Source organism: Canis aureus, chromosome 12 (assembly GCF_053574225.1).
Source record: "Canis aureus isolate CA01 chromosome 12, VMU_Caureus_v.1.0, whole genome shotgun sequence".
In the NCBI taxonomy this organism is placed as follows: domain Eukaryota; kingdom Metazoa; phylum Chordata; class Mammalia; order Carnivora; family Canidae; genus Canis; species Canis aureus.
Window position 1 is genome coordinate 46387894 of NC_135622.1, and position 13422 is coordinate 46401315.

The 13422-nt window shown below is 48.6% G+C and overlaps 1 protein-coding gene across 8 annotated transcripts in view; it reads left to right on the forward strand.

Annotated features, from left to right (window-relative positions):
- ITSN2 (intersectin 2) overlaps positions 1 to 9832 on the forward strand; it is a 128074-nt gene extending 118242 nt beyond the window's left edge. For 7 of the 8 annotated variants that reach the window (XM_077843920.1, XM_077843924.1, XM_077843919.1 and 4 more), the window contains 8 exons: positions 1193 to 1291; positions 3150 to 3317; positions 3741 to 3956; positions 4451 to 4572; positions 5377 to 5459; positions 8165 to 8248; positions 8670 to 8843; positions 9349 to 9832. In XM_077843920.1, coding sequence (XP_077700046.1) covers positions 1193 to 1291; positions 3150 to 3317; positions 3741 to 3956; positions 4451 to 4572; positions 5377 to 5459; positions 8165 to 8248; positions 8670 to 8843; positions 9349 to 9506 — 1104 coding nt within the window. In that variant the 3' untranslated portion in view covers positions 9507 to 9832. Of the gene's footprint in view, positions 1 to 1192; positions 1292 to 3149; positions 3318 to 3740; positions 3957 to 4450; positions 4573 to 5376; positions 5460 to 6696; positions 6729 to 8164; positions 8249 to 8669; positions 8844 to 9348 lie in introns of those variants that run through there. The other variant, XM_077843927.1, reaches the window with a different exon arrangement.
- The last annotated feature ends 3590 nt before the right edge of the window (positions 9833 to 13422 follow it).

The window sequence follows — 13422 nt, forward strand, 5'->3', positions numbered from 1 at the left end:
CATGGAGATGCTTGTTATAGCAACATATATAGATATATCCAAAAACAAAAAGAGGGGGCAGTTTTAATATCCCAAAGCAGGAAATGGTTAGGTAAATTACAGTAAATATGCTTTTTGGTCATTACAAATGGTCATCCAAAAAAAAGGTCATCCAAGAGTACTAGCTACTGTGTTCGGGTACTATATGAATAATATAACTATATTATATTAGCTTATATATTATATATATTATATTAGCATGTATATTGTATGGAGCTAACAGTCTGCAAGGTCACCGAGACACCTCAAACGTGATACCTCTACTTACCTTACCCATTCCAGAGGTGGTGTTATAATAAGGTGGCCATGATTATTGTGGACGCTCCAGAAGGATCACTGAAAAGGAGGGAAGGTGTCAAGAAAGGGGAGGGCCTGACCAAGAGGAAGCATAATCTCAGTCTTCTGAAAGGAGTATGAATTAGCCAAGTGAAGAAAGAGCAGAAGGAACAGTACCAAAGGCCAATGCATTCATTACCTGGCTCGTCGTAGGTGCTCTAAATGGTAGTGATGGTTTCTAATAAAGCAGAGACAACGGGCAGGCAGAGGCAGGGGAAATCAAGAGCTATTTAGAAGCTAGACTGGTGACAAAGGTGACTCCCAGGTGTGTGGAGGGAAGATGGGTGCAGGATGGTTCTGGCAGCTCAGGGATGGAAGTGGAAGAAAAGGCTTTCATGAAGGAAGATGAGGACTTTGGGGTCTGCTGAGGTGCCTGTAGGGGATCGGGGTAGGAGGGAAGGAGAGTGATGCAGCAAGTATGGAGCGCCCAAGAGGGTCTGGGTGACGCTCTGGGCCTCAGCTGTGCGGGGTCTCGGGCAGCACCCACAGTGGACAGCAGGTAGAGGAGAAGAAAGAAGTAAGGATCAGGAAGGGGCCAGCTTGGGAAGACAGCTGTCAGTGGTTCTGGAAGCAAAGGAGGAAGTGATGGCGCAGACTGCCAGATCCAGGTAAGAAGGAAAGGGCTGAAAAGCATCTGCTGGCTTTACCAAATGAGGGAGGAAACTCCTGCTGCTAATCTGATACGTATCATTTTGAATCTTGAGTTTTTAAAAGAAATTAGAAATCTAAAAGGTGGTCAATGTCAGGAGTACAGTCAGTGTTTCCTTTGTCTTCACTGATGCTATGAGTTCCTCATGAGCCTCTCAATTATCTGCAGAAGCTGGCATCTGACCCTCGGTGTAAAGGAATGCCCCTCTCCAGCTTCCTGCTGAAGCCCATGCAGAGGATCACCCGCTACCCTCTCCTCATCAGAAGTGTGAGTGCCCCGGCTGGAACAGGGTCAGGACCCTCTGAGGTCCACAGAGGCCACGCTCAGGGAGCCCCTGCCAGGTGGCCTGATAGACCAGGTGCCACGTGTGTGCGTGCACGGGAACACACACATGCAATCCCCATTAGGCAAATCACAGTCATCCGGTGTCACTGGGGTAGTGACTCCCTTCCCCCAGGAGACTCTGCGGGCCTCTCAGAGTCATGAGTGTGTGTTTCTAAGCAAGGTAAGTGCCCTCCAGGTCTGCAGCCGTGGAGCTTGTCTTGAACCCAGACAGAGGCCATTCTTAGTATGACCTTGGGCTCCAGTCTTTCTGCTGAGATCTGAATTCATCTACCAGCTAGCTAAGCACCATCACCTAGAGGTCTCAGGAGTCCCCAACTCAGCATGCCCCAGCCAGAGCTCATCACCGTCCCCTTGCCGTTCGCATCCCAGCAGTTCTAAAAGTCCATCCATCTTTGAACATAAGCTGTGTGGGCCTCTTCTAAGGAGAAGGCGTATTATAAAGTGTTTTTTCCACAAGTTATCATTGATACAATTGTAATCATCTTACAAAGAAAAATAGCCTAAATAATATGACTGTTACTTTTATTGATTATCCCTTGACCACTGGTCTCTAAGCCATGTTACCTCATTATGGACCTTATGTTACAGTTAACGATACCAAACTGACCCATTAATACACAGTAATCCACAGCCCCTTACCTGAAATATTTTGAGGCAGATGTATTTCAGAATTCAGAATGTAATCTAAATACTGTATATTATATGACATTACAACAAAGCCTGGACATCACCTTTAACCAAACACAGTAATATTCCTACAGTGAAATATATGAATAATCACTTTTAAGTAGAATAAATAAATATATCTCTTCAGTTTAGGTCAGGTTTTGCCACCAAATGAATATTGAAAGAAACTTCAGGGGTGTCTGGGTTGCTCAGTCAGTTGAGTGGCTTTATTTCAGGTCATGACCCCAGAGTCCTGGGATTGAGCCCTAAATCAGGCTCTCTGCTCAGCAGGAAGTCTGTTTCTCCTTGTCCCTCTGCTCCTCCCCCTAATCCTGCTCTCTTTCTCTCTCTCTCAAATAAATAAAATATTTAAAAAGGAAAAGATTCAATAAATAAATAAATAAATAGGAAAAGAAAGAAAGAAACTTTAGACTTTCAGGGCTTTGTCCCATTTTGGAATTGTAAACAAAGAACTGTGACCCCAACATGACTAGAGCCCAGACAGGAGCCATCTGCTGATGGGACCACTAATTTCCAGAGGCTCCACAGAGTTGTACCCCAGCCTCTACTCTTTTGCATTTGTAACATTAGTTTGAAGTCACTTCAGAGTGAACTGAATGTGTTTTCCTATAAGCTGATGACATGATTTGATTGTATTTTCCCTGTAGCAAACAATTCATTGCTTTCTTCATATTTTTTTAAATCAGTGACCCCCAACATACTTATATGTTGCTATCCAGCAAGTTCACGTACTTCTGAGAGCTGCAGCCAGGTTAAACTGTTGGGTTAAATGCACGTGGCTTAAATTACGGGGGGGGGAAGGTAGGGAGACACCCTTTAACACGTGTATTATTACCAAGACCCCCCAGAGAGCCATCAGACGCCCACACGTTTCAGGACACTTGATCCATGTAGCACTTGACACACCCTCTTGTAACTGAGTCACCTGTCACCCCCAGAACTCTGGAGCTATGAGCCTCTCGAGGGCAAACAATTATCTTACTGTTGTTTAGCCAGTGCCCAGCACGCAGCACATACAGCAGCCAATAGAACGTCTGGGTGGGTGGGTGGAAGACACTCCACTTCCCAGATGATGCAGCCCACTCTTTTCCAGATTCTGGAGAACACCCTGGAGAATCATGTAGACCATTCCTCCCTAAAGCTGGCTCTTGAGCAAGCAGAGGAGCTTTGTTCCCAAGTTAATGAAGGAGTTCGGGAAAAAGAAAATTCAGACCGACTAGAGTGGATCCAGGCGCACGTCCAGTGTGAAGGTCTTGCAGAGGTGAGGCCTGGGGTGCTGAGCTGGGTGCCACTAGGCAGGCTCTGGGTGGGGAACCAGCTGCAGGCCTTCCCCTACTGTGGCCAGGACATGCCTCAGCCCAGGCCCCGTGGACTCACCATCCTGCCCCTTCTTGGGTTCTCATTTTCCTTTCTTATAGAGAGAAATTTGGTACTTTTGAGTTTTTTGAATTAATTTATAAAACCCCTATTCTGTGGATATAAGTAATCATTTTCACCATGCCAGTTGTTTGAACTCTGAAGGAAAAAAAAAAAAAGCAAGGCTCTTTTGTGTCAAGGTGAATGATTACAGCCACATTCTGAACCAGAAGATTGTACCACAGCACCTCAGGTCCAGGGCACCGGCCTCTCAAGGGGCCCGGGGAGGCTTGTGCTGGGACTTATGATGCTACAATTTCTCTTTAAGCAACTTATTTTCAACTCACTCACCAACTGCCTGGGGCCCCGGAAGCTTCTGCACAGTGGGAAATTATACAAAACCAAGAGCAACAAGGAGCTACACGGATTCCTCTTCAATGACTTTCTGCTTCTGACCTACATGGTCAAGCAGTTCGCTGTTTCCTCAGGCTCTGAGAAGCTTTTCAGCTCTAAGTCCAATGCCCAGTTCAAAATGTATAAAACGGTAAGTGTCACGTTCCTGGCCGTTGCATCAGGAGCATAACGAGGTGTTTCCTTCACCTCGAGGACCTCCTTCCCCGTCTCCAGGTGGGTCACTCCTCCATTTCCCAGGGAGGAAGCCCCAGGGTGGTTGAGCCGCATTGCTCCCCCCGCCCCCGACAGCTGGATTCCAGCTGTAGCTGCTGGCCTCCTTCCTGGCAGACGTGACGTGTGATCCCACCTCTGTCCACATTCAGCATCAGGTCTCTTGGAACTGAAGCTGAAGCAGAGTGCTAAGTGTAGGTAGAAGAGGAGAGACCACGTCCTGTGAGCTCCTGTCCCCAGTCCAGTAACCTCTGATCTGCCCAAGATGTTTTCTTCCACAAAATGGACACAGTCTCTTTTTCCCTAAGTAAAAGCCTCAAGAAGTTAGACCCTTCTCTGCTTCTTAACCAGGTTCTTCAGAACAGAAGGAGGGTTCTGGCCCGTCTCACTGCCTGTGTTTTGACCCTCTTTCAGCCCATTTTCCTGAATGAAGTCTTGGTGAAACTGCCCACGGACCCTTCCAGCGATGAGCCGGTCTTCCACATTTCTCACATTGACCGAGTCTACACCCTTCGAACAGACAACATTAACGAGAGGTCAGTCCTGACCACGTGTAACCTACCTGAAGCCTGGACATCTCCCTCTCATAAATCACCTCTGGTCCTGCTAATTCTGCATGTCCAAGCTCCCTAACCAGTCCCAACCCCCTAGTCTACTGGTCAGCCTTGGTGTAGACATGCTGGGTTGCTACGATCACCTCTCCATGTGTCCCTGCCTCCAGGCCCTCCTTAGGATCTTCCAAAATGGGAGATCCAGCATCTTGCTTCCTACTAAAATCCCCTGTGCAGCAGTCCAGGCACCTTCACCCAGTTTCTGAGGCCCCCTGTGTGCATCTCAGCCGCAGTCCCTTCCCCCACCCCACATGACCTGTGCTCCAGCCAGAATATCTGCCCTCCTCCTATGGAGCACCATGCTCCTGCTCTCTGGCCAGCCATGCGTCCTCTGTAGTGGAGCTCAGCACCTCTGTGATGGCAAACGGGGGTGGAGGGGGTGCTCCTCCTTTTCTAGTGCACTTGGTTCTTTGATTTCAGTAGAATGTCCCTCTGTCATGCTGAATTGCCACTGATGGGGCACACTGCATCTTCTATTGGGGGGGGGGGCAGGGCAGCACAGTGCAAGTGCCTGGTGTTTTATAAGCAGTAACTGTCTAGAAAGTCTCAGCTTGATCTTCAACTAGCAAATAAGTCTTTCAGTTCAACTAATATTAGGTCTATGATTGGAAACTTGTCAAAGCCAAGGTTAGCACAGGCGTGAAGAAGGAGCATAGAGCTTTGGAGCTCCTGGTTGAGCCTGTGAGGTGTGTGGGAAAGCCGCCCCAAGGCTGTGTTCTGCTTCTCCAGGACTGCCTGGGTCCAGAAGATCAAGGCGGCATCTGAGCAGTACATCGATACGGAAAAGAAGAAACGGGAAAAAGCTTATCAAGGTAGTTGGTGGTGCCTGGGGAGTTGGGAGCAGCTGCCAGGGGACCCCAGGGAGGGGCGAGGTCCCACCCTCAGGACACAAGCTGCTGCTGCCCCTGCAGTGAGGGCACTAAACAGGGACAGCCTGAAAGACCAGACTTGCTGGGGGACCAGACAGCAGAGCCCACTTGGCTGCTGCCGCCCGTGGGAACTCCCTGAGCCCCCTAGCCACTACACGGCGGCGAGGAGCATCCAGTGCCAGCCCCAGGACCTCCCTTCTGTCTGCGGCAAAGGAGGAGGGTCCTCTGCAAAACCACGCCCACTTCTGCTTGGTCCATTTGCTTCACCCAACTTCACGTCTGTGGCCTGTTTGCCTTCAGCTCTGTGCCTTCTCTCTGACCGCAGCCTCTGCCCCAGCCCTCCTCCACATCCACCCATCCTCCCTCTCTGGACAACAGCGCCTGGATCTCAAGGCTCTCCTCCCCATCACCAGCCCTTCATCCCACTTGCTGTCCCTATCCTGTGCAGATGGCTCCCTCACTTGACACCAGTGACCTAACCCAGGGCTTGACTCATCTCCCCTTCTGAGCCCCCTGCACCCAATGGCAGGAAGTCAAGGATCTTCCTCCCGTTGTACCTGGAGCTCCGCCCTTGCCTGAGCCTCTCTCTCAATTTCATGAAAGTCCTGCTGGGCTGCTTCCCTGACACCACACTCTACACACACCTCACTTCTCCCGGCCACCTGCTGGGCTTCGCACCTTGGCACCTCCTCCTGAGCAGCTCTGTGGATGGCAGTGTTGTCCTGGCCACATGGACTAGAAGCATCTCTCAGCCCTCATGCTCCACTTCTCAGAGGCTGAGTTGCACACCTTCTATCATTCTCTTCCATGTCCTGGTCCTTTCCTGGTGGCACAGCCCCATTAAGACCCTCCAGTCTCCACCCCAGCACGAGAGGCCCCATCACCCATCCCCTTCATTCCCAGAGTATTCTTATAGGGCTGAATCTCCCTGCTTAAGCATCTTCCTTGTTGCCTCCCAAATTAAGGACAAATTCTTAGCCCAGATTCAGGGTGCATCCTCAGTATTACCTGTTACGCGGCCCCTCTTCTCCTTTTCCCTCTGCCTCACCCATACCACCACTGCCTGACAGAACAAACCGCCTCTGAACCCCTGCCCACACCCACCCCCAGGCCTTCCCTATCCAGTCCTCCCTCTCATGTTCCTGGCTGCTATAGCTGCAACTCTGTTTTTTTTATTCAGGTTTCCCTAATTTTGTTATATACTCTTGAAAGGTATGTGTAAATTGGCCTTTGCTGATTGCATCGTGTTTTAATGGTACTTAAAATGCTTGCTATTGAAAAAATCAACAACTGAATGATTTGTAAAGCATATAATAATCTCTTAATTGGTAAAAGATGTAAATCAGAGTTTTTCTATTAGTTTTGCTTAACATCAATGTCTGTACATACGGTTATGCATTTTCTATGTGTTCAATTCTCTAGACATTTATTACTTACTCTGTGCCAAGCCCTGTGCTAGTCCTAACAGGCCTCTAAAGATGAATACGGCCCCGCCCTGCATTTAAGGGGAACTGGGGCCACTTCTCATAGAGAAAGTTTAGTTGCCCTAGTTTTGAAAAATCAGTAGCTCACCAACCAGCCTTTTTGTTCATTTTTAAACCCTTGAGGGCAAAACCTGCTTCACTTCATATTTACAAGATAATCTGAGTTCACAGACTTCTTTCCCTCCATATGGAAGGTTTTGGAGCACACCCTCAAGTAGAACAAAATCTTAAGTGAAACCGCTTTATAAGCTGACATGTTTACATGTAATTGGAAAGATGGCGGGTGGCTAACAGACTTTAGTACCTGGTGGTGAATTTCTTACCTTGCCACGGATAGCCTCTGTGACACGGGCAGGTTATAGTCCTTTCTCAGCCTCTGTTCTCTGGTGTGTGGAGATGGCAGTTCTAAACAACTACCATATGGCATAAGGTACGGCTTAAATAAAACTTCTGTAGAGGTCTAGCACAGGTGCCTAACACAAAGTATCCAATAAATGTTAACTGCTTTTATTTTTTATTTATTTCTTTAAAGATTTTATTTATTTATTCATGAGAGACCAGGGGGTGGGGGGGTGGTGGCAGAGGGAGAAGCAGGCTCCATGCAGTGAGCCCGATGTGGGACTCAATCCTGGGTCCCCAGGATCACGCCCTGGACTGAAGGTGGCACAAAACTGCTGAGCCACCCGGGCTGCCCTTTAAATGCTGAATGGGTATAATGTATTATTTTATTAGTATTACCATTTGCCAGGCAACCGAGGGTTAATACAAGGCTGCATAAACAACACAAGCTCTGCAGCGGCCTCTCCTGGCAGAGGAGACTGTTAGGACTCAGAATTTCTGAACCCGCAGGCTGCAGGACACTCAAGAGCTGGGGATAATGGATGTGTGGAGAGGGCGGGGGGTGGGGGGGTGAGTTGAGCGTGCATCTTCAAGGCCAGGTAAGGATGCAGACAGGCAGAAACAGTGGACAAGATATCACAGCAGGTGACAGCCTGGGCCAAGGCACAGACCAGCCAGATGCTGGGCTGCCAGGCCCGGTGCCACTGCAGGGGACACTGGGGCGTGTTAGGGTTGGTTAGACTGTACCTACAGTGCAGCATCATCAGCGCACCACCTGCATGCTCAGAGAAGAAACTAACAAGACTTGTCCTTCCTCTTTTGTAGCTCGCTCTCAAAAGACCTCAGGCATTGGGCGTCTGATGGTGCAGGTCATCGAAGCTACAGAATTAAAAGCCTGTAAACCAAATGGTAAATGCTTCTCTCATTCAACAGATGTGGTAACTACCCTGTTCTTTGCTGAGGACTCTTCTGGACGTTGAATAATGGGATGCCTTTTTAAAAATCAGTGTTTCAAGTGATGGTTGTTGGACCACTGTGTTTTCCCAATAAGTACTAGTGCCTCCCTCCTCAGTGCTTCTGAGAAGTTGCACTGACACTTGCCCAAGCTCATGGGGAAACAGTTTGGGTGTCAGAGCCCACACAGTTGCTCCCAGGCTTATGAGGCTGTCAGCACTGGGGACACGGAGACCACGAGGCTCCGACCGTGGCTCCTGCTGTCATGGTTTACAGAGAAGCATCCGTTTGGATCCTGCCTCTGCTCAAGGAAGGTCCTGTTGTCATTTATTTTACCTACACATGCCACATGCATCTTTGGTTTGTTTTTGTTCAGGAAAGAGCAATCCATACTGTGAAATCAGCATGGGCTCCCAGAGCTATACCACCAGAACCCTCCCGGACACACTCAATCCCAAATGGAATTTTAACTGCCAGTTCTTTATTAAGGATCTCTACCAAGATGTGCTGTGTCTCACCATGTTTGACAGAGATCAGTTTTCACCAGATGGTAAAGTATAAATTGACCAGGGAATCCAGAGCTTCCCCAATACTCTAAAATTTGGGGTCTAGATCCAGGGTACTTGGCTTTATTTTTACCCCATGACACCTAAGGAAAATGACACAACCCCATGGGCACCCACTGCTCATGTGGGAAGCAGAGCTGGGGGAGGTCCTCTCACGGGTAAAGGTTGGCCTCCAGTGTGTTTCCAGTATGGACCCCAGTCACAACCTACACTCCTAATAGCAGCCCTGCTCCCAGCACCTACTGAGAGGGTGACACATTTTCTGACTGAAGGGCCTTGGATCCCAAAGAGGCAGTTTCAGAAGCAGTTTCCCTCCCAAAGTCCTCTCGTTCTGCATGCATCTATTCACAGTATCAAATAGCCACTAAGCAAAAGAAGTTAATTGTTCTGAATTTGAAAGTTTTAAGAATGTTTTTAGACACTCCTCCTGGGGTAGTTTAACAATTTTTATAAAGAAGAAACTTTGACTCTCACATGTCTATTCACCAGATTTCCTGGGTCGTACTGAAGTTCCAGTGGCAAAAATTCGCACAGAACAGGAAAGCAAAGGCCCCACAACCCGCCGACTGCTGCTGCATGAGGTCCCCACTGGGGAGGTCTGGGTCCGCTTTGACCTGCAGCTTTTTGAGCAAAAAACTCTCCTGTAGGGGCCTCAGGGATCTGCCCAAAAGGCTGGGGCTAGAGCCAGACGGACGGTGCTGCTCCTGGGCCGAAGGAGCACCACACAGCTTCATCCATCACAGGCCACACGCGCCGGGGCTATTTTATTGCACACTAAATTGCTAGCAATCTATGCAAACATGATCTTTCCTATAAATAAACCAAACCCATAGCACAGTGCCTTGTATTAGTGTTAACATCTTTGGCTGTGTTTAGATGCCGGGGTTTCCATTTTCAGGGCTATAAAAAGTATTAAGTGGAAATGAGGCATCAGAACACCAGACACTACCACTTGGTCGAATGTGCCCCGTCAGGTGGGCACAGGCACTCAGGAGGTGGAGGATGGGGGAGAAACACTGCAGCCTGGGCGTGCGCACAGCCTGATAGTGAAGTAGGTCTGCTCGTGCACTGAATGAAGACACAGACTTGATCATTCTATTCCCGGTTAGACTTTGTCATCTCTGCTGAGACAATAGAGTTTGAAATATAAAGGGGAAAGCTTGATTTACTTTAAATACTGTGAACTCTAATGATATGGAAATATTTTTCAACTTTAATTTTCTGAAGTATAAATTATTTATGTAAATTCCTTGTTTTTGCATATTTCATAGGACATGCATCTTTAAGCTTTATCATTGCCAATATGTACAGAAAGAGAATAAAAATATGTTTATGAATGTAACTTCTTTGCAAATTTGATTTACTTTCCACCTAAAAGGCTCTTAAAAGGTAAGTTCAGGGGTTCCTTGTGATGAAACCAATTCCGTTCTGCTGACAGTGGTAAAATCCAAGGACTGGGTGGGGAGGGGGAGCGCCTAGGAGCCCGGAGCCTCTCTGACTTGCTCTGGACTCTGGGGCTTGGGTTCTTTGACCACTAGACTCCTGCGCTCTGTGGGTCCTTCTGCTGGCAAGGGTGAGCAGGAAACTCAGAGGTAACTTACGCATCTTCAGCCTCAGCTCCAGCAACACCTCTCCCTCCTATCACCTCTCCTCTCAGAGCTGCTTGCTGGGGCTCTGGATTTGGAGTATGAAATTTGTTTTGAATATTGATAAAAATAAGGTCTTACCCACTAAGTCCCTGGGTTAATGCATACAGCGGGACAAGGATCTGTCTTTTGGAAAGAACCATGCAGGCTGCAGGAGCCCTGATGCCCAGGGAGTGTGAGGAAAGATTCCGATGTCCCTCACCCCAGCTGCCGTTTCTGTCTCAACATAATCATTGGGCAAAAAAAAAAGCTAGAAAACATAACCCAGAATATTCAAGTAAAAAAGAAAAATCCATCATTCCAGGTATTAATCCTGGGCACTGACTTATTAAAATTTAGATGTAAAAGAAATATGGCCCCATTGTCAACAGAAGAGACGCTCACTCAACATCTGAAACCAAAACAACTGGACATATTAAGGTAAAAGTTTGGCCAGTCAGGCACAGCCTCGCTGATCTCATACAGGGTCTCCCATAGAGTCTTGGGAAGCAAGTTATGTGTTGGTCTCGGAGGCAGGTATGGGTCGATGTCCATGTCTGCCTCTGACCGGCTGACCGCCAAAGCCTGAGGCCGTTACTGATGGGTCAGGCTGGCTTAAAACCAGCTCTGGGATTACTTGTGACTCGAGCTACAGAATAATCCTTTTCCCAAGACTTGAATTTTCACTGAGCTGAACCGTGGCTAGAGCCATTTCTCCGTGTCTACATATGTCAGGGTTCCGTTCAGATTCAGAATAGAGGAGCCTGCAGGATGTAAGTCAGACAACTTCTAGGAAACTTTAGAGCACATTCAATGTCCGTACTCCTAGCAACTCCAGTCACCCGCTTTGACCTGGGAATGAAGCTACTGTCCCTTAAGAAACCAAGTTCTCTCCTGAGACGTGAGCCCAATTTTCTGAAGGGTGAGGGAAGGGGGTGTGTCCTTAGCCTACCTGCATCCCCCAGGGAAGGACTGAGGAGACCTGAGGGGTGCCCAGCAAGCGCCAACCCCTCCCTCAGTGCTCTTCAGGATCAGGACACTGTGGCAGACCAGCAAGATAACCACCCTCTGAAAGGGACCCAAATCCTGAGCAGTGTGACTGACATTACAGGGGCGAGGAGGGAGTGTGCTCTGGTGAGCAGCCCAGTGCTTTGGCACCAGAGGGCCTGAACCTGGAATCGAGACTATGCAGCTGACCTTGAACAAGCTGCTGAACCCCCTCTATGCTTCGTGTAATGAGATAATATTACCATCTTGCTGTGAAAACTTTTACATGGAATAAAACACCTCACACAGTTCCCAGTTCACAAGTGCTCACTAAATGGTAACTATTATTATTTGGTTATTTCTCACATGTCTGGAGAGAGGAAACCTGTTGGCAGCATTTTAGCCATTGCAGACACTACAAACTAAAGCCCAGCGAAGACTTATTGCCAGTGGCCTCCTCACAGCTAGCACGATTCCTGGCAGCCTCGCCTGAGCCCCAGCAGCCTCCCCAGGACCTCTGCTGTCATCACTCTTATTTCCACAGTCTGTGCCCCCTGCCTCTGCTGGCCTTCCCCAGCCACCCAGGATTGTGGTCTACACTGTCTGGTTCCTCAAACCTATGAACAGAGGGAAGGGCTAAGTGTAGGGTAGGGAAGAGGAACTTACGGGGGCAGGGAAGAAGGCCTCGGAGGATCCTACCCAACACTCAACCCTGAGCTGAGACCTTCCAAGCAGCCTTCCCCTCCCTGCTCCCCTGCTCCTCTGATGTCTTCAACTCCCAGCCAAGGCTTTCCATATCTTTGGACTCCACATGGTACTAACCTTTTACTGGTGGAACAGAGATGACCAGCTATCCACAAAACACTTGCTTTCCCTGCCATTGTGCTGAGAGCAGTGAGGGGCCCTCTTACCTTCTCGGGTTGACAGGAATGATTTCCCCAGGGCAGCCTTGGAATCTGGGCACTGAAGATGACAAAGGTTCTATCAGAGTCCTGAAAGGCTGCATCAAAGAGGAACAGCCTGCCAATCTACCCCATTCTGGTACCTGAGCGAGAAACTTCTCTTGTGTGTAAACCACAGTCCATTTTCTGACTCTCTTGGTAACAGTGGTTAGGTTACCTGCCAGAAGAGCTGAGCTGACTGCGGTCCCATTCAGAACTGACTGAGGGGCTTGGCTCTCAGAATTATTCACAGAGACAACTGCTGAGGAAAGTGGTATGGAAACTTACCATATATAGAGAATCTGTTTCTCTCTGAGAGACTGGGGAAAACAGTGGGATTGGGTAGGACTTAGGTCATAAACTATCTCACAAGATTTTCATGCTATGCAGAAGAACTAGTCCCTCGTCCTCTATGTGCTGGAGGCAAGAGGGGGGCAGCTGGTGAACGCAAAGATCCATTGCACCCCAGACAGTCATGAACCCTTACAGTTCCCAAGTACCTGAAGGCTTCTCTGGAAGTGTCCTCACCCTGGGGCATTAGGATATAGGATGTGGGAGATAAGAGGGTGGAAGGGAAGAGAGAGCAGGAGCTATTCATGTGCCAATCAGATTGTGAGCTTTTAATAAGAAACCTGTGTGTGGATAGGACCCTGGGCGGCTCAGCTGTTGAGCACCTGCCTTCAGCCCAGGGCCTTCAGCCCAGGGCGTGATCCCAGGGTCCCGGGATCGAGTCCTACATGGGGCTCTCTGCATGGAGCCTGCTTCTCCCTCTGCTTGTGTCTCTGCCTCTGTCTCTCTCTCTGTCTCTCATGAATAAACAAAATCTTTGGAAAAAAAAAAAAAAGAAAGAAAAAGAAAAGCAACCTGTGTGTGGAAAAAGCTTACATATGAAATAACTTTCATGGGGCTGCCTGGGTGGCTCAGTCAGTTAGATACCTACCTTTGGCTCAGATCATGATCCCGGGGTCCTGGCATGGAGCCCTGCATTGGGTTCCCTGCTCAGCAGGGCG